The sequence below is a fragment of the Protopterus annectens genome, chromosome 15.part0 (assembly GCF_019279795.1).
Source record: "Protopterus annectens isolate FY-2018-M chromosome 15.part0, PAN1.0, whole genome shotgun sequence".
NCBI classification, from domain to species: domain Eukaryota; kingdom Metazoa; phylum Chordata; order Ceratodontiformes; family Protopteridae; genus Protopterus; species Protopterus annectens.
In genome coordinates this window covers 598,853,886-598,875,731 of record NC_056749.1, presented here as the reverse complement: position 1 = coordinate 598,875,731, position 21,846 = coordinate 598,853,886, and the positions used below count along the sequence as shown (strand labels likewise).

General features: G+C 44.2%; 1 protein-coding gene across 1 annotated transcript in view; it reads left to right on the top strand.

The window, feature by feature from the left end:
• KIF4A (kinesin family member 4A) overlaps positions 1–21,846 on the top strand; it is a gene marked incomplete in the record, with an annotated part of 2,786,372 nt that overhangs the window by 729,635 nt on the left and 2,034,891 nt on the right. Inside the window, 1 exon segment of the mRNA XM_044057419.1 lies at positions 301–362. Within this exon segment, the coding sequence (XP_043913354.1) occupies positions 301–362 (62 nt within the window).

The following is a 21,846-nucleotide window of genomic DNA, read 5'->3' as shown; positions in this document are numbered from 1 at the left end:
GAAGATCCCACAGTGAGAATATTGCAACATGGAAGAGAATGACATCTGTGGTAAGATTTTACACAACTGATCTCCTATCTTTCTTTATCGTGATAATGTTAGTCTGTTATCTGAAACATAGTGATTGTACACTGGCTTATTGGAAGTCATGATCAAAGAAGTCTTAACACTTTTGCATGACCTGCATAATGTGTGTGATGATGCTGCCTTCCACGGTGGGTCTAACTGCCTTTGTTAATCTGTGCTGGGCACTAACGGTTTTTGGTTCACTTTCATTCACTATAACGCTTCTCCGTCTAGGTTCAAGAGTTGCAGGTGATGCTGCTGCAGGCTCATGGGGGCACTCTTCCAGAGATAGTGGGGTGAGTAAATTCATTATGATGATTCACCATTTTTCTTTGCTTTGTCATCATGTATATGTGGTAACATTCTGGAGGGATGTTTTGCTTCTTCCTTTTCTGTTTTGGTTGTACAACTCAAATTGTAGAGTAGTGGGATCTAAGTATTCACGTCTGCAGTCTTTGCTAGTTATGTGGCTTGGTTCCCACTTCATTGGTGGCCAGAAGTATACTAATGCAGTATTGCATTCTGTCTAAAACTATACTATTATGATAAACATTTAACACTTGATTATCACGTTATATGCTTGCCATACATAGTGATGGTAAAGTTAAAGAACATCTTGTTTTTTCAAATATCCTGGTGCTTTCCACTTTGTAGTCACCACCTGTATCATTTTCTGCCCTACAGAGATTTGCAGACATGGAACAGCCTTCACCTCTCATTGTGGATGTTCTTCATGTTTCACTGTTGCAGTCATCACATTTGGGTTATCTGCCTGCAGGTAGCCTTCAGCTATCTTGAATAGCAGAGTCTTGGGATTTCTGCATCTGATTCTGTCACTTCCATGACGTCAGGGCTATAAAACATACAGCCGACACCATTACATCTGTCTGTCTTGCCGTGCGGTGCCCGAAGCAGAAGCAGTTCGCAAGTACCGGTCGTCCGACTCCTGAAATTTTCAAGTTTCAGACGTGAAGTCTTCTAAAGATAAATACCCCATTGGGGATCCCTTTTTCTTCCTCTAACCGATGTCAGAAAAAAATTCATTGTCTTGCCTGTGGAAAGCAGGTACCTCATAGAGATTTTTATTCTTACTGCGTCACCTGTTTAGGACCAGACCACGATGTACCTCGCTGTCTGTTTTGTTCACCACATTAACTATTTGTTGTCAGGCAATTTTTGTAGCTAAATTCTTTCACTCTCTATCTCTACTCTGAAATGGCTTCCATTAGCCATATGACTACCGATCTTCCAAACAAAACGTAAGGATGAAGACTGAGACTGCACAGGTCCAAAACTGCTGGTGACGCTACCGTTAAGCTAGTTGCTAGTCCGCCGGTACTCAGTGAGAAGTTTTCACAACCCCTGATACCCACTTCTACAAATTCGCAGGCCTCTACTGAGACCCATTCGGAGTCCGATATGCTGCGAGATGCTTCTTCGACTACGAAACCTGCCGATGTCTTTACCTTGGATGGGTCCGGAGATGCTGTACAGGCACCGGCTTCTGAGGGTGAATTCAGGCTTACCAATTTTCATATTAAACGGACTTCGTTTCAAGCCAAAAATACCGAATTTCTTGGGTCTAAAGGTCGCACTACACATAGGAAACTGAACAAAGCGCATTCTCAGGTCCACATGCCTCAAAAACAAATGATTAGAATGACTGAAGACCTTATTTACCTTAATTATGGGAAGCCAGCATTTCCCTTCGGAGACCTAGAACTGATTTTCCTTCTGATTCTTCTGATCATGGATCTGATATTTCTGTTCCTTCTGACTTCCAGGACATACCCTTATCTACCTGTGAGGATTCTGATGCAGAGGATTCCATTCCCTCTGCTTCCCTTCCAGAAGATTTTTCTTTTGGTGAAACCTTGCGTACCCTTAGGGAGCATTTCTGCTGTGAAAGCCAGGACTACTCAGTCCAAAAAGAGACTCTGGGAATTTTTAAACCTGCCTCAGCACAGGCCTCTAGCTATCCCTCCTGTTTTTGAGATTGTAGATGGTTTCTTGGAATCCAGCCTTACCCCCAGACACATTGCCTCCAGCTCCCAGGAAACCTGATGGGTACTATAGAGTATCTGACTCCCACATTCTTTTTCAAGAATCCTACTGTGGATCCAGAGACCATTTCCCAAGGACCTAAAGGCATTAAAGCTACTACTGCCATGAATCCTACCCCTTCTGACAGATTCTGGGAATTTAGACAGATGGGGTAAAAAGGTATACACCTCTGGTACTCTGGTCATTAGGGCTTTAAATTGCCAGTTTCATATGTTAACATATCAGCAACATATTGTGGAGCTAAATAAACAGAAAATGTTGATTCCTGACTGTGAAGAGCACAAAGATTTACAAGTTAATGCATTCTGCTAACCAAGTTGGTAAACATACTTTGCAGTGTGGTTTTGATGCTTTTCCCTCCAGTAGAGCTCTTTTGAGTTTGCACCTTTAACTCCTAGTGGGCGTGGCTTCAGCATTTAAAAATTGAGGTTATCACCATACATTTTTAACAAATACCCATTGACAGAGGTCATATCAATACAATTGTGTTTGCTATCATGTATGCTTCAAGATAAAATTTTCCGATACCTTGTATGTAGCATGGTTTTGGAATTAATGCAAATATGAACAGGCAATATTTGACGCCTAGAGGAGCAGTAGGGTGTAACTGCAGAAATGCCTGGAGACGTCACTCAGCTGTAATGAGTTAAGCATCTTGCAGGGCTGCTGTCACTGGGTCTGTGCTTAGAAGGCATGCTTGGCTTAAGGAACAAAACTTGCCAGAGCATGTCAAAGCAAAATTACTGGATGCACCCTTAAACCAGGAGTGCCTATTTGGCAATAAAGCAGAAGTCCTCAAAAGGATGGAGGAGGAAGCTAAATCTGTCGACTGTTAAAGGTTTCTTACAAGTACAGCCACCTAGATTCAGTTGGCATTGGCCTTCAAAGAACTGGTCCTTTCCAATCCCTTCCAGGCGTTCTTAGCTCAGACCCAGGGGCAGCAGATCACCAAGACTCAAGTCTCTGGTTATGCACAGATCTAAGCAGTGGCATGATCCCACGTCCAAAACCGGGAGTAGTAAGCCACCACCCTATGGTAAAATTACACAATGACTTATCCTTAATTCTTCCAAGCCTTGCCCAAGTACTTGCATCTTTAGGAGGGAAACTTGTCCTGCATGCAAAAAACTAGGACTACATTACCTAAGACAAATGGGTTTTAAACATTGTTTCCCTACGATACAGATTCCACTTCCACTCACTTCCAACCCTAAATGGATGGCCAGACCTCCCCCCAAACCAGTGGGCGGAGGCCTAAAAGCAAGTACTCTCTCTCCCCTCAGCATCAAGGCTATTCACCCTGTCCCAGCACAGCAAAGGTGATGAGGTTTTTATTCAAGACTGTTTCTGGTTCCCAGAAAAGAAAACTCCTGGCGTCCTATCCTGGATCTGTCTATTCTCAACACCTTTCTGGTGGTTCCAAAATTCAAAATGCTAACTCTCCAACAGCTGCTTCCTATGCTAGCCAAGGATTCCTGACTGGCAACCCTAGACTTAAAAGAAGCTTATCTGCACATCCCCATGAGGGAATCTTGCAGGAAATACCTACGCTTCAGAGCAGGCTGTCTGCAGTATCAGTTCTCCGCACTTCCCTTTGGCTTATCTACTGCGCTCAGGGTATTCTCAAAGTGCCTAGCTCCAGCCATTACATTTTGCAGGCAGAGAAGTATTCAGATTTACCCATACTTGGATGATTGCTTGATTCAGGCGGAAAGTCAGGACTTGCTATTACAGCACCTGGCATTTGTAAAGAGACTTGTAACTTCGCTGGGGTACACCATCAACGAGAAGAAATCACACCTAGTACCCTGCCAACAGATTGTATTCCTGGGAGCAAGCTTGATCACAACTTCTTAGATGGCATTCCTCACTCCAGAGAAACAAATTTATTTGACAAGCTACTTCAATCTACTGGCCACCAAAACCCAGCTATCTGCAAAAAAAAAATACTGCAAGTCCTGGGGCTCATGGCCTCCTGCATTCTATTAATTCCATGTGCAAGACTGCATATCAGGAAACTTCAGTGGTACCTAGCAAAAGGGGTCCCCTCAGGCCAAGAAGGTTGGGGGTTCTACTCCATACTTTTCTAGTTGCCAAAAAAAGCATGCCAGAGGCCCATTCTGGACTTGTCCCTGTTAAAATCCTTTATTGCAGGTCCTTCCTTTAGAATGCTGTTCCTTCAAACCCTTCTTCCACTACTGCCACCCAGGGCTTTCATGGCCACTTTGGACCTGAGAGGCACACTCCACATTCCCATTCTCCCATTCTACAGAAGGGTGTTATGATTTGCAGTACCTTCCTCAAACTTTCAGTTTACTGCCTTGCCCTTAGGTTTATCTACTTCACCAAGGGCCTTCTGTCTAGCCCAGCAGTAGCCTGCCAAACAAAGGCCTACAGATTTAACCTTACCTGGATGACCACCTCATTCCTGGCAGAAGGGAAAATACTTTCAGGACCCACTTAAAATTCACTGTTTCCCTGCTTCACAGTTTGGGGTTCACTGTCCTCCCTCACCCCAGCCCAAGACCAAACCTTCTTGGGCTGCAGGATAAGAACAGACTTGATGAGGGCCTTCCTTCCTCAGGACAAAGCCTACTCCCTAACTTCCAAGAACTACTTCTGCCACATTTCACCAGGCAGTTCCTCTGACTTCTAGGCCTTATGGCAGCTACACTTCCCATGCTACCCTTAGCCTGGCTGCTCATGAGGAAGTTCCAGTGGTACTTGGAAAAGTGTCAACACAACACAGTCACCCCCTGGAACTTCAGGTGCCTTTCCTACCCTGCTTAAAGACAGAGTTGAGGTGATGGATCCAACAAGTAAACCAGAATCGGGGCCTACCTCTGCAACTCGCCAAGCTGGTGCAATTTATGCACAAATGCCTTGGATCTAGGGGTGGGGTGGAGGCTGCTATGAAGGACTTCAAGGTGCAAGCTCAATGGGCGTCCTCCCTCCAGAAAAAACATAACGTAAGGGAAATGACTGCTCTCCTCTCAACCCTACAGACCTTCCATCCTCCAATTCAGACAGGCCCCCTCCAAATCGTCACAGGTAACACAACTGTGATGTGGTACATCAAAAAACTGGGAGACCAGATCACATTTTCTCTGCAGGTTTGCAATACAAACATGGGGGTTAGCCACCCAGTGCAGTGTCGCACTGCAGGAGGTCTGCATTCCATCCCAAGGCAAATCAGGTGGATGCCTTCAGCAGATCCTTCTCTCAACATCACGAGTGGCTGTTAAACAGAGATGTTCTTAGACATTGTCCATCAATGGGGCACACTACAGGTTGTTCTGAGGGGAGGCAAACAGATCTGACAACTGCATCTATTCTGTTCCAGAACCCCCTCCCCAGTAGCTTGGAGAGTGGATGCCTTTGTGATTTCTTGGAAGGGGCTGTTTCTTTATGCCTTCCCACTCGTTCAAAAAATCCTGCTGAAAATCCAGAAGCACAAGCCAAAAATCTTCCTGGTGACTCCCTATTGGCCAATGCAGCATTGGATCCCCCTTCTATCTCTTGCCAAGGGCAGTCACCACAAATTGCCTCTAGCGTGGACCTGCTCACACAACAGAAGGGATCTCTGATTCATCAGCACCTGGAAACACTTAGCCTTACCCTGTGGTTGATAAAATACTGATCCCTTTCAGACATCTGCACCAGAGTCTAGCCTTCCTGAAGCAGGACAGAAAACCCACTACCAGGAGATCCTACATTTCGAAATGGAAAAGATTCTCCAGTTGGTGACTCCAAAGGCAGCTAGACCCCTTCCAAGTGAATGTACCCCTAGTTCTAGCTTGTGTGTGAGAGCTCCTAAAATCAGAGCTTTCATACTCTTCAGTGAAAGTCCACTTATCTTCCATTTCAGCCTGCTTACACGTGGAACCTCTCCTCCTTTCCAGACTGGAGGTCTTACTTTTCCTGAAGCATCTTCTGCACGTCAGACAACCAAGGAAGCCTACCCCCCCCCCCCCCGGGACTTTAAGTATGTACTGGAAAAAACTCATCATTGTCCCCTTTGAACCGGCAAGCTCTGCTTCTCTGCAGATGTGTACCCGGAAGACTGCGCTATTACTAGCCCTTCAGCTAGGAGAGTCTCTGAGCTGCAAGCTCTCATGGCATCCCCACCCTACACTATCTTCCACAAAGACAGGGTAACCCTTCACACCAATCCCTTCTTCATGCCCATAGTGGTCAATGAACTGTCCCTCAACCAGTCTGTTCATTTACTCACCTTCTTCCTTTCACGTCATAATGCTTGAGTGCTCCATTCCCTTGATGTCCACAGGTAATTAAGATTTTACCTGGAAAAGACCAAGAGCATTAGAAGGTCCAATCATCTCTTTGTATCCTTCCACCACAGGGCCCTGGGAAAGCTGTATCCATACAACTATTTTCCTGGATACAAAACCTATTGCCTTCTGGTACTCCTTTCATGGCAAAGACTTGCCCTACAATGTTAAAGAGCATTCTGCTAGAGCACTGGCCTCTTCAGGAGCCTTCTTCAAAGTCCTGGATACAGTCAGCATACTAGAGGCAGTTACATGGTCCTCTGTGCATACTTCTACCAAACATTACAAATTGGACAATATATCCAAAGCAGGGTAGTATTTGCAAGGGCCGTTCTCCATAGTTTCCTGAAGACTGTTACTTCCTCAACTTGAGCTGTGGCACTCTCCCACAGTGAGAGTACTGCAACATGAGAATAAGGAGATATTAGGTGTGTAAAATCTTACAACCATAGATGTTCTCTTCCATGTTGCAGTATACCTGCCCTCCCTCCTATCGCCCTTAATCACATTTACACTCTGAATGGCATCATTCTTATTCTCCTTAGGCTGTTGTCCGACTGGGCAGGCAGTTCGGAGGTCTATGCGTGCAGACGTTAAATTTAAGGCCCATGGTTTATGGCCCTGTATGGGATGTCTCACGCACCTAACAGCAACCAGGCTTAAGCTTTTGCATAGGAGCCTGGCGTTCGAGTCGCCTGAAGCAGAAGATCCCACAGTGAGAATATTGCAACATGGAAGAGAATGACATCTGTGGTAAGATTTTACCCAACTGATCTCTATCTTTCTTTATCGTGATAATGTTAGTCTGTTATCTGAAACATAGTGATTGTGTACACTGGCTTATTGGAAGTCATGATCAAAGAAGTCTTAACACTTTTGCATGACCTGTAGAATGTGTGTGATGATACTGCCTTCCACGGTGGGTCTACCTGCCTTTGTTAATCTGTGCTGGGCACTAATGGTTTTTAGTTCACTTTCATTCACTATAACGCTTCTCCGTCTAGGTTCAAGAGTTGCAGGTGATGCTGCTGCAGGCTCATGGGGGCACTCTTCCAGAGATAGTGGGGTGAGTAACGTCATTATGATGATGCTTCACCATTTTTCTTTGCTTTGTCATCATGTATATGTGGTAACATTCTGGAGGGATGTTTTGCTTCTTCCTTTTCTGTTTTGGTTGTGTAACTCAAATTGTAGAGTAGTGGGATCTAAGTATTCACGTCTGCAGTCTTTGCTAGTTATGTGGCTTGGTTCCCACTTCATTGGTGGCCAGAAGTATACTAATGCAGTATTGCATTCTGTCTAAAACTATACTATTATGATAAACATTTAACACTTGATTATCACATGTTATATGCTTGCCATACATAGTGATGGTAAAGTTAAAGAACATCTTGTTTTTTCAAATATCCTGGTGCTTTCCACTTTGTAGTCGCCACCTGTATCATTTTCTGCCCTGCAGAGGTTTGCAGACATGGAACAGCCTTCACCTCTCATTGTGGATGTTCTTCATGTTTCACTGTTGCAGTCATCACATTTGGGTTATCTGCCTGCAGGTAGCCTTCAGCTGGCTTGAATACCAGAGTCTTGGGATTTCTGCATCTGATTCTGTCACTTCCATGACGTCCGGGCTATAAAATATGCAGCCGACACCATTACATCTGTCTGTCTTGCCGTGCGGTGCCCGAAGCAGAAGCAGTTCGCAAGTACCGGTCGTCCGACTCCTGAAATTTTCAAGTTTCAGACCTGAAGTCTTCTAAAGATAAATACCCCATTGGGGATCCCTTTTTCTTCCTCTAATCGATGTCAGAAAAAAATTCATTGTCTTGCCTGTGGAAAGCAAGTACTTCATAGAGATTTTTATTCTTACTGCGTCACCTGTTTAGGACCAGACCACGATGTACCTTGCTGTCTGTTTTGTGTCTTGTTCACCACATTAACTATTTGTTGTCAGGCAATTTTTGTAGCTAAATTCTTTCACTCTCTATCTCTACTCCGAAATGGCTTCCATTAGCCATATGACTACCGATCTTCCGAACAAAACGTAAGGATGACGACTGAGACCGCACAGGTCCAAAACTGCTGATGACGCTACCGTTAAGCTAGTTGCTAGTCCACCGGTACTCAGTGAGAAGTTTTCACAACCCCTGATGCCCACTTCTACAAATTCGCAGGCCCCTACTGAGACCCATTCGGAGTCCGATATGCTGCGAGATGCTTCTTCGACTACGAAACCTGACGATGTCTTTACCTTGGATGGGTCCAGAGATGCTGTACAGGCACTGGCTTCTGAGGGTGAATTCAGGCTTACCAATTTTCATATTAAACAGACTTCGTTTCAAGCCAAAAATACCGAATTTCTTGGGTCTAAAGGTCGCACTACGCATAGGAAACTGAACAAAGCGCATTCTCAGGCCTACATGCCTCAAAAACAAATGATTAGAATGGCTGAAGACCTTATTACCTTAATTATGGGAAGCCAGCATTTCCCTTCGGAGACCTAGAACTGATTTTCCTTCTGATTCTTCTGATCATGGATCTGATATTTCTGTTCCTTCCAACTTCCAGGACATACCCTTATCTACCTGTGAGGATTCTGATGCAGAGGATTCCATTCCCTCTGCTTCCCCTCCGAAGATTTTTCTTTTGGTGAAACCTTGCGTACCCTTAGGGAGCATTTCTGCTGTGAAAGCCAGGACTACTCAGTCCAAAAAGAGACTCTGGGAATTTTTAAACCTGCCTCAGCACAGGCCTCTAGCTATCCCTCCTGTTTTGGAGATTGTAGATGTTTTCTTGGAATCCAGCCTTGCCCCCAGGCACTTTGCCTCCAGCTCCCAGGAAACCTGATGGGTACTATAGAGTATCTGACTCCCACAAATTCTTTTTCAAGAATCCTACTGTGGATCCAGAGACCATTTCCCAAGGACCTAAAGGTATTAAAGCTACTACTGCCATGAATCCTACCCCTTCTGACAGATTCTGGGAATTTAGACAGATGGGGTAAAAAGGTATACACCTCTGGTACTCTGGTCATTAGGGCTTTAAATTGCCAGTTTCATATGTTAACATATCAGCAACATATTGTGGAGCTAAATAAACAGAAAATGTTGATTCCTGACTGTGAAGAGCACAAAGATTTACAAGTTAATGCATTCTGCTAACCAAGTTGGTAAACATACTTTGCAGTGTGGTTTTGATGCTTTTCCCTCCAGTAGAGCTCGTTTGAGTTTGCACCTTTAACTCCTAGTGGGCGTGGCTTCAGCATTTAAAAATTGAGGTTATCACCATACATTTTTAACAAATACCCATTGACAGAGGTCATATATCAATACAATTGTGTTTGCTATCATGTATGCTTCAAGATAAAATTTTCCGATACCTTGTATGTAACATGTTTTTGGAATTAATGCAAATATGAACAGGCAATATTTGACGCCTAGAGGAGCAGTAGGGTGTAACTGCAGAAATGCCTGGAGACGTCACTCAGCTGTAATAAGTTAAGCATCTTGCAGGGCTGCTGTCACGGTCTGTGCTTAGAAGGCATGCTTGGCTTAAGGAACAAAACTTGCCAGAGCATGTCAAAGTAAAATTACTGGATGCACCCTTAAACCAGGAGTGCCTATTTGGCAATAAAGCAGAAGTCCTCAAAAGGATGGAGGAGGAAGCTAAATCTGTCAACTGTTAAAGGTTTCTTACGAGTACAGCCACCTAGATTCAGTAGGCATTGGCCTTCAAAGAACTGGTCCTTTCCAATCCCTTCCAGGCGTTCTCAGTTCAGACCCAGGGGCAGCAGATCACCAAGACTCAAGTCTCAGGTTATGCACAGATCTAAGCAGTGGCATGATCCCACGTCCAAAACCGGGAGTAGTAAGCCACCACCCTATGGTAAAATTACACAATTGCTTATCCTTAATTCTTCCAAGCCTTGCCCAAGTACTTGCATCTTTAGGAGGGAAACTTGCCCTGCATGCAAAAAACTAGGAATACATTACCCAAGACAAATGGGTTTTAAACATTGTTTCCCTACGATACAGATTCCACTTCCACTCACTTCCAACCCTAAATGGATGGCCAGACCTCCCCCCAAACCAGTGGGAGGAGGCCTAAAAGCAAGTACTCTCTCTCCTCAGCATCAAGGTTATTCACCCTGTCCCAGCACAGCAAAGGTGATGAGGTTTTTATTCAAGACTGTTTCTGGTTCCCAGAAAAGAAAACTCCTGGCGTCCTATCCTGGATCTGTCTATTCTCAACACCTTTCTGGTGGTTCCAAAATTCGAAATGCTAACTCTCCAACAGCTGCTTCCTATGCTAGCCAAGGATTCCTGGCTGGCAACCCTAGACTTAAAAGAAGCTTATCTGCACATCCCCATAAGGGAATCTTGCAGGAAATACCTACGCTTCAGAGCAGGCTCTCTGCAGTATCAGTTCTCCGCACTTCCCTTTGGCTTATCTACTGCGCTCAGGGTATTCTCAAAGTGCCTAGCTCCAGCCATTGCATTTTGCAGGCAGAGAAGTATTCAGATTTACCCAGACTTGGATGATTGCTTGATTCGGGCGGAAAGTCAGGACTTGCTATTACAGCACCTGGCATTTGTAAAGAGACTTGTAACTTCACTGGGGTACACCATCAACGAGAAGAAATCACACCTAGTACCCTGCCAACAGATTGTATTCCTGGGAGCAAGCTTGATCACAACTTCCTAGATGGCATTCCTCACTCCAGAGAAACAAATTTATTTGACATGCTACTTCAATCTACTGGCCACCAAAACCCAGCTATCTGCAAAAAAAAATACTGCAAGTCCTGGGGCTCATGGCCTCCTGCATTCTGTTAATTCCATGTGCAAGACTGCATATCAGGAAACTTCAGTGGTACCTAAAAGGTTAATGGTGTCAACATTCTCAGGACCTGGAAACTGATTCCTATCATTCCTCGTCTAAGGACAGAGTTCCTTTGGTGGGCAGAGGCCTGCTACCTCAAGGGACTTTCTTTAATTCTACCACCTGCCACCCAAACCCTAACAGACGCATCAGACTATGCATGGGGGGGGGGGGCTCACATGGCAGGGCAATGCATTTAGGGCAAAAAGAACCCAAAGCAGATGCACCTGCATATCAATCAAAAATAAATTCTAGCTGTACAAAATGCTCTGACAGCCTTCAAAGGCCTTATTCTTCCAGGACAACTATTGCTGAAGACAGACAACAACACAGTTATGTGCTACATAAACAAGTAGGGGGAACCCATTCCTACCCTATCTGCAGACTAGCCATGGCTCTGTGGAACACAGCCTTGAGCAACCAAGTGCACCTACAAGCTCAATTCCTGCCAGGTAAACTAAATTCACTGGCAGATGACTTGAGCAGAAATCTCATGGACCCACACGAATGGAAACTAACTCAAAATATTCAAGCTTTTGAGGAACAGATGTGGGACACCAGAGGTGGATGTTTTTCCCTTCAGAACTATCAGTTAAACAAATACTGCACCAGAACTCCCCACAGCCAAGCTTAGAAAGTGGATGCCCTGTCCTTTACCTGGGAAAGCCTCAGTCTATGCCTTCCCCCTCTGTCTCTCCTCTCGAAGGTTTTACTAAAGATCAAACAGGACAAACCAAGGACCATCTTGATTGCACCAGACTGACCACGCCAGCACTGGTGTACCCTCTTTTGTGCAGTCTGACAGTGGTACAACCATGGCACCTGCCTCAGACTCTGCTGTCCCAGCAGGTGGGCAATATTCTGCACCCTCAGCTGCAGACCTTGAACTCACCACCAGCACCCCTCAGTAAGCAGGTGCTGGATGTCATTCTCGAAGCAAGGAGGCCTAGTACTAGAAAATCCCATTCAGAAAAATGTAAAATAGTCTGTTCTTGGAGCCAGTCACGGGGGATGGGCAGAACTATGCCCAGGCTATCTCATATACTAGATTACTTAACAGAAATGCTCCACAAGGGCCTAACCTTCTGTTCAATTAAGATTCATGCCTCTGCCATCTCGGCTCATTATAATAGTGAGCCACCCCTCTTCTCTCATCCTCTGGTAAAACAGTTCCTTAGAGGTGCTCCCACTCCAGCCTGGGGCCTTAACTTTGTATTGGAAAAACGAACACTTCCACCCTTTGAACTGGCTGCTACAGCAGAGTTAAAATTCCTCTCATGGAAAACAGCTTTACTTATAGCCATCACTTCAGCAAGAAGCGTGTCTGAACTGCAGGCCCTTATGGCAATGGAACCCTTCATTATTTTCCATGCGGACAGGGTTTTCCTCAGGACTAACCCATCTTTTATGCCAAAGTTGGTGTCTAGTGCGGCTTTAAACCAGTCCATTCATTTGCCTACTTTTTTCCCTAAGCCTCAAAATAAAGGAGAAAATGGTACTGCATTCCCCGGACGTGCACAGACAGCTTAGATTCCATCTGGACACGACTAAGCCTCTCAAATCTGACCAGCTGCTAGTCAGCTTTGCTTTAGGGGCAGAGGGCAAGGCCATTTCAAAGTAAACCATTTCTAAATGGATAGCACACTGTATCCATTTCTGCTACAAGCACCATGGAAAAGCTACCCCACAGGGGATAAGAACACTTTTTCCACTAGGGCTACATCTACCTCTACTGCATTTCTCAGGAGAGTCCCTACCAGGGAAATCCTAGAAGCTGCAACCTGGAGCTCTGTACACTTTCACCAAGCATTACCACTTGCCTATCTTTTCCAAATCAAGAACTGGATTTGCCACAGCAGTCTTACAGGGCCAGATTGCTAGCCATAATGCTCCTTAACTACCTCCACCCTTCCTTAGTTTTGGGAATCAACCCAAATGTGATGACTGCAACAGTGAAACACGAAGAACATAGTACAATTGTGTACACTTAACATAAATGTAGATGTTGGTGTATTCACTGTTGTCCTGGTTACCCTCCCTCCAACCACCTGATTGTCTTTACATTTACCTATCCTTTTTGGTTTGGCATATCCTATACAATGTGTATTTGCTTTTTGCTGGGAGTGTTCCACACCATATAATTGCTTCCTATTTTGGGGGCACCTGACATCTGGGGCAAGAAAAACTGTAATGGCGTCATGTTTTATACCCTCTGACGACCTGATGTCATGGAAGAAGCGACAACATCTGAGAGAAATCCCAAGACTCTGGTATTCAGGCTGGCTGAGGGCTACCTGCAGGCAGATGACCCAAATGTGATGACTGCAACAGTGAATACACTCTAACATCTACATTTATGGTAAGTGTATAAAACTGTACTTTTTGGGTGCTCAGTGTGATAGTTATATACAGAAAGCAGCCTGGCTTTTGTGCGTTTCTTCTCTTGCATTCGCATTCCTTTTAAAACTTGGGGTACCCATTTCCACAATGTTTGGTTGTGCAAAAAATATTAACTTTGCTTATCACATACTCAGTGTGAGTTTATGGAATCCTTATCTTTATGAATGCTCTCAGATATGTGATATTGGTAGTTTTGTGCAGCGAATTAAGTACTGGGATTTATATTTGTCTGCAGCTTGGTTGCATTTTTTGTGCTGCATTCTTTTGCTCCTTGACATGCACTGTGGTGTCATGTATGGGACTTGGTGTACCTGGATTCTGCGCGCACTAGTTTGCTCTTAGTGTTTGTACAGCTCAGATCTCGGTTGAGGCAGTTTGTCATGCAAAAGTTCCCATTTCATTGTTTACAAAGTACTATCCGTCTTGTTTGAGATGAGGGAAAGTTTTATACTTAGCTTACAACTTCGGGTAGTGGTCATTGAATGTGTTCACTTTGGTGATTGGTCGGAGTGCCTCACTTGAACTTGGGTGAGTGTAGAGGCATCACAAGAAGTTAAAGAATACAGAGAAAAGACATCAGTCACCATCTCAATGAAGATGTGGTCTCTGGGATGGCTTCGCAGTTCTAATTTCTCACCAGGTTTCTCTTGATCAGAGTGAACATGCACCTATTTCCTTCAGGTGCAATAAGAGACCTAAGGGAAGTATATCCCTGGCAGTCATTTTTGCAATTTTTCTTAAATGCCAGGATTTCTTATATGGGTGAATTACTAAAGCTTTAATGTAACCAGACCCTGCCATGACATTTCGTGTCCCTGAAGTCCCTTTCCTAATTGTCTGTGATAGAAGTCAAGACTGTGGACTCTTCTTCCTAAGCCTCCACAAATAGACATTTGCCCCATTTTCACTATTACATAGGATTTATCCAATCATTTTCTAATCATTGATACAAGCTTCTGTGTCTTTAAACCGCTGAAGCTAGGAAAGCAGTATCCCTAACTGTATTTACTCCTCGCGTCATTTTTTTACCAATTGCCTTAGACTTGTGCCCCTGTGTATTAAGTGATAGTTCTTAAATTTAGACAGTGCTCATAATACATTTCAGACTACAGAAAATTGCGCGCACACACACAAGCTCGTGTGTCGTCAGTAAATGAAAGCCACAAACACTAAATTTACACAGTATGCATTTTCATAGACAATAACCTCAGTAAAGTTTCACCAAACTGCTGCTTCAGTGCAAAATCTGATTACTCCCATTCTAATTAAATTGTCATTTAAAAAAGCATGACCACAAATGCACCCACATTGGTCAGAAGTTGTATTAACGTTACAACTTCATAAAATGTCTTTTGATTACATTTATTTGCTATATCAAGAAAGAATTGTCATGAAAATTAAACTATAAAATTTCAGTTTAGTGCTGGTGAATGAATAGCACAGCCGGCCTCCGTATCCAAAAGCTTTCTGTGGTTGTATTTATATTACAGTGGTTTGAGAACGGCAATCATATCCATAAACTGAAAGACAGCAGTTGAATGTAATAATAAACCATGTTTAAGCAAAGCACTGCACTTCCTTTTACATTTCAGTGTGAGACATAATGAAGTGCGCTGCCTAAACCGACAAATTGTCTAAACACTTGAGTGTGTTCTGCAAGGTAAATATATTCAGTTGAACAATGTATTAAGCATTCAATATCAAAATCCTACAGCTGTTCGTAAAGGAAAAAGGTTTTAGTTGTAAATACATAACTGCATTTACTGCAGTGACCACATGGGGAACATGCTATGATTGTTCAGGATGCTTATTCCATAGATCTTACCTTGTACAAGATGAAAACTGCTATGCCAAAGTATTAACTCTCTTAAAGGTAAAACTATATCTGGAAAGGACAATACTAGAAAAGAATTTATCAGAAGTAAAGATAAGCCAAAATTTGTTAATGACCTGTTAAATCTTAAAGATATTTCTACCAAATGTAATAAATCTTGGGGAATTTGCACTAGATGTACCACTCCGTATATGATAAAAGTTGATCATTGGGTTTCAGTGTTGCAGTAATAACAATATGGGTTATTCTTGCTTTGATAGCCTTTATCTGAGATTCTTTTCCCCTCCTTTGGGGCTGGTGGATGCCTTGCAACTGATGTCAGGACTTCTGGGCGTAAGGGTCATTGGCCAGCTCCATCTTACAGCTCTTACGTGCTGCCAGTGCCCAAAACTTCCACTTTGAAGACTGTGTTGGTTGGTCTGAACCAGTGTGCCTTGCAAAGCTTAGTGCCCTGTTGTAGAGCCTTGTATTGTGTTTTAAAGATGTCCTCCTACATTGCTGTTGCAGTATTCTTTACCAAAGTGATTCTCTGCCATGGATAGCCAAGCATCTGGCCAGTGTACCAAAGCCTTAGCATTTTATAGTGGTCATTCATCACATGTATGTTCCCCACTCTAAGCATAAGGCATAAAGATGACCATCGGACGTGCATACCTCAGAACTACTTTGCTGCCATTCTGAGCACTGTTACTGATCATTGGGCTGAATGTTGCTCCTCTTGTGTTTTACCAAGCAATGTTTCAGGTAAGTGGCCCATTGGAGTTTTATTTTCTGTTTGATTTTTGTCAGTTTACATGTAATCCAGAAAGGGAAGATGTCCGTTTGGGAGGCAGATTCCCATAAGGATTGTCATGAGCATCAACTCTCCTGTTTGGGACCTTTTCATGACAATATGGGGTGTTTGACCTGCTAAGAATTTGTCCAGGCCCCTTCGTAGTCGCCTCCGCTCCTTGTTCAATTACCCAGGGAACCAGCATCTTAAGTTGTTGGTGCAGGGTGTTATGGCAGAATCTTCTCATCCTAAAGGTCAGTTGCCTCCCAAGAAAAAGGTCAAGAAACTCTGGATGTTCTTCATCTCACATTGCTGCAGTCCTGACACTTGGGTAGTCCGCTGTCCCAGTCGGCCCGAATACCAAAGTATAAGGCTGGCGTCGGTCAAGGCGCGTAGTCTGGCGTCAGGGCGTCAGGGTACAAATCGCATGACCGGCGTCATTTCCTCAGTCTTTTTGCCGCATGGTCCGATGCAGAAGCAGTTTTGCAAGTGCAGGTTGGCGTTCTGAGATTTTCCGAAGTCGGAGTTTCAGACCGAATCCAAGTTGGCTAAGTACCCGTTGGGAATATTTTGGTTTTTCTTGCCTCAGTATTTTACGGATGTCAGAAAAGTGAATAACTGTATTTCTTGAAACAGATACCTCATAGAGATTACCATACCTTCTGTATACCTTGCTTAGGGCCTGAGCACGACGTTGTTGGCTGTCGCTCTTGTGCTAGATTTAACAAACACTATAAAGAGAAGATTAGATTGTGCCAGGTTAGTTTTGGGAAGCGGTGTAATTATAAAATGCCGTCGGATGCTCAGGCGCCCGCTTAGAAAAAGCGCAAGGACAAAACAGCAAAGCCTAGGCTGGAAGAACCGTCCAGGACGCCGGTTCTTTAGAGGGGTCTGTCGAGCAAGAGGTTCAGCCAGAAATTTCTTTGGAATCCCAGGAGACTTTATTACTGCAAGATGTGACCTTTCAGGAGGTAGGCCAGGCGGAAGGGGCTTCTCAGGTAGCTGTTCTTCCCTCCCTAAGGTGGTTAGGCCCTCCCCTGCTGTTTCCAAGGCTTCTCCCAGGGGCAGGCCAGGTTTTGTTTCAGGTGTTACCCCTAGTTCTTCAGGGTCTGTACCTAAGAAGCATATGCTTAAGATGGCAGAAGATTTGATTACAATGATTAGAGGTTCTATGCCCCCTCCTGATAAGAGGCCTAGGGTGGAACCTGAGCTTGGGAGTTTTGAGCAGTGTTCGGATGCTTGAGTCTTCGGCTGAAGACTTGCAGGAGTATTCCCCTTACTCTGATTCTGATGTAGATGATTCTACTCCTTCTGCTTCTCCTCCTGAGGATTTTTCATTTTCAGAGACTCTTCATTCCATGAGGGAGCATTTTAAATGGGAAGGTCAGGATTTCTGATTCCAGGAAAAGGCTTAGGAATTTTTGTTTCTACCCCAGCATAGGCCTTTAGCTATACCTCCTGTTCTAGATGTGGTGGAGGATGTTTTGCAGGCTTCTTCTCTGAACCCTGATTCTTTGCCTCCTGCTCCAGTTAAACCGGATAGATATTATAGGGTGCCTGAAGCTCATAAGTATCTTTTAAGAGTCCTAGGGCAGACCCAGAAACTGTTTCACAGGGGCCTAAAGGTGTTAAGGCTTCTGTTGTTAAAAATCCTGTTCCTCCAGATAAAGAGGCAAGGGCTTTGGATAGATGGGGAAAGAAAGTGTATACTTCTTCCACTTTGGCCATGAGAGCTTTGAATTGCCAGTTTCACATGTTGAAATACCAAAATTATCTCCTTTCACAATTAAAGTCTAAGGTAGATGCTTTGGCGGAAGGTATTGAGTGTAAAGAGTTGCAGGATTTAGTTCATGTTTCTGAACAGGTGGGTAAGCATTCTTTGCAATGTGGTTTTGATGCTGTGCAGGCCTCTTGAGGGTGGCTGCCACTGGTTCGGTTCTTCGCAGGCACGCCTGGCTGAGGGATCAGAATTTAGCTGAGCATGTGAAGACAAGGATTTTAGATGCTCCTTTACAATCTGATGTGTTGTTTGGTTAGCCTGTGGAAGCAGTTCTAAAGAAAATGGAAGACAAGGCTAAGACTATGCAGACTGTTAAAGATTTTTTTGCAGGTCCAGCCACGGAAGTTTAGTAGAAATTGGCCTACCAAGGGGTGGACATATCCTGCTTATGATTCCCAGTCTAGGGGTAGGTCTAGGCGTGGTAGGGGCAGAGCTCAAGGTTCTTTTAGGCCTAGGACAGGGAGTTCACCTGCTCAGTCTTCTGGTGAGGGCAGGTCGGTCCTTCGTAAACAGACCCAATGACCTGCCTTTTCAGCTGCCAGAATCTTCGTCTGGCAGCACCTTTGGGAGGAAGGTTGGCACTTTTCAAAGAAAACTGGAGTTTAATTACCCAAGACAGATGGGTATTGGATATCATTCACCACGGTTACAGGTTTTATTTCCATACCTTGCCTCCTTTCAAAGGCATGCCAGACATTCCTCCTCAACAAAGGAAAGAGGCTCACAAGCAAATTTCTCTGTTGCTCCAAATAGGGGCCATTCAGCCGGTTCCTGTGCCAGAAAGGGGCCTAGGATTTTATTCTCGCCTGTTCCAAAAAGGGGAACACGTGGAGACCAATTTTGGATCTGTCTATCCTCAACACTTATCTGGACATTCCCAAGTTCAAAATGTTGGCGTTACAACTTTTTACCTCTGCTGGGCAAAGATCACTGGATGGTAACTTTGGCTCTCAAGGAAGCTTACCTTCATGTTCCTATCAGACTAATTTGCAGGAAGTATCTGCGTTTGAGCTGGGACTTCTCATTATCAGTTCTCTGCATTGCCCTTTGGCTTATCTACTGCCCAGAGTATTCACAAAGGTTCTGGCTCCAGTGATAGCTTTCTTCAGGCTAAAAGGAATACAAATCTATCCTTATTTGGACGATTGCCTGATTCTGGCTCAAGGAAGGGACGTGCTTCTTCAGCATTTGGAATATGTGATAGCAGTGCTAAGATGCCTAGGGTATTCTGTGAACGAAATAAAGTCCAGTCTAGTACCCTCTCAAGACATGTGCTTTCTGGGTGTGAGACTGAATACAGCAACCCAGATGGCCTATTTAACCCCGGACAAACAAAAGAATCTTTCTCTTTACTTCCATCAACTATCACATCAGTCCGGGCTGACTGCAAGGACAGTCCTTCAAGCCTTAGGGTTCATGGCATCTTGTATTCTGGTACTTCCCAATGCCAAACTGCATATGAGGAAGCTACAATGGTATCTCAAAAATGTGTGGACACAGCACTGCCAGGATTTGGACACTGTCATTCAAATAATACCTTGCATTCAAAAGGAATTTTTGTGGTGGGCTCAGGAATGTCACCTAAACAAGGGACTCTCTGTGACCCGGCCAGAGGCGAGTCAGATTCTAACGACAGATGCCTCAGACACAGCTTGGGGAGCTCATCTGAATGGAAAGTGGATACAAGACAAGTGGCCTGCCAGACTGCAGCATCTACATATCAACTTGAAGGAGATGTTAGCAGTCCAGTTTGCTTTGCTGGCTTTCAAGGATTTACTTCTTCCAGGGCAGGTGTTGATTCTAACGGACAACACAACTGTCATGTGGTACATCAACAAACAAGGGGGAACACATTCTTATCCTCTATGCAGGCAAGCAATGATTTTGTGGGAGACTGCGTTAAGCTTGCAACTGAATCTTCAAGCAAGGTTTCTGCCAGGAGCACAGAACTCCTTAGCAGATGTGTTAAGCAGGCAAATCATGGATCCCCACGAGTGGAAACTGGATCTTCATGTATTTCAGACATTGACAGTGTCATGGGGAACTCCAGACATAGATCTGTTCTTCTCCACTAAACCACCAGCTGCCAAAGTTTTGCACGAAAAGGTTTCATCACACAGCCTGGAAAGTGGATGCTCTTTCTTTCAGTTGGAAAAATCTTCATGTGTATGCCTTTCCACCTCTGCCTCTCCTCCCAAAGGTACTCCTAAAGGTCAGACAAGACAAGCCAAGGATGATTTTAATAGCTCCAGATTGGCCTCGGCAGCACTGGTACCCATTGCTGAGGAGTCTGGTAAGGAAGCCTCCATGGCCCTTACCTTTGATTCCACACCTATTGTCTCAGAAGGGGGCATCTACTCAATGTCAAGCTTCACTCTCTTCATCTAACAGCCTGGCATATTCTGTTTTGAACCATAGCAGGTCTCAGCTTCCTCAACAAGTTTTGAATGTGATTATGGAAGCCAGAAGACCTAGTACAAGGAAAGTGTACGGAAAATGGAAGAGATTTTTATTTTGGTGTGCAGCAAAGGATTTGGATGTTTCTGAGCCAAATTTGAGTGTGGCTCTTCAATATCTTACTGAGTTATTGGACAAAGGTTTGTCTTTCTCTTCCATTAAGATTCATGCTGCAGCAATTTCAGCTCACTATGATTGTGACCCACCATTGTTTTCTCATCCTTTGTTCAAGCAATTTCTTAGAGGGCAAAGAATATAAGACCCCCGTGAGCTCCTACTCCTGCTTGGGACCTCAATTTTGTGTTGGAGAAACTCACTCTACAACCTTTTGAGCCTGCAGCTACTGCTGAATTGAAATATTTGTCATGGAAGACTGCTTTGTTGTTAGCCATTCCCTCTGCAAGAAGGGTGTCTGAATTGCAGGCCCTTATGGCAGTTGAGCCTTTCCTGATTTTTCATAAGGATAGGGTATCTTTCATTACTAATCCTTCCTTTATGCCTAAGGTGGTTTCTAGTGTGGCTTTAAACCAAACTATTCATTTGCCTACCTTTTATGCAAATCCCCAAAATAAGGGGAAAAGATTTTGCACACTTTAGATGTACACAGGCAATTCGTTATTATTTAAGCAGGACTAAGGATTTTAGGCAGTCTCAGCAGTTGTTTGTTTCTTTTGCTTTGAGTTCTCAGGGTAAGCCTGTGTCAAAACAAACTATTTCTAAGTGGATTGGGTTTTGCATTACTTTCTGTTACTCCCATCATGGCAAGGAGATTCCAGCTGGGATTAGGCCTCATTCCACTAGGGCTACTGCCACTTCGACAGCTTTTCTAAGGGGGGTGGCAACCAAGGATATTTTGGAGGCAGCTACTTGGAGTTCAGTGCATACCTTCTCTAAGCATTACCACCTTCCTCTCTACTCTAAATCTAGGGCTGGTTTTGCCACTGCTATTTTACAGGGCATGTTGTCAGCTCCTGCTTCTTTGTGATTTGCCATCCTCCCTTACCTCTGCTTTGGGATTCTACCCAAGTGTCAGGACTGCAGCAATGTGAGATGAAGAACATAGTACAGTTTTGTACCTACCATAAATGTAGATGTTCAAGATCCACATTGCTGCAGTCCCCCTCCCTCCTTCGCCTCTGTGTTTAGGGGTGGTTGTGTGGGTGGGATTGTACCTTTCTGACTTTGTATATATTGTACATATATTTGGTACAGGGGTGTTTGGTGTGTTGTTGTTTTTTGGTTTGACCTTATCTTTTTGGGGTCTTCTGACATCTGGGGCAAGAAAAGACTGAGGAAATGACGT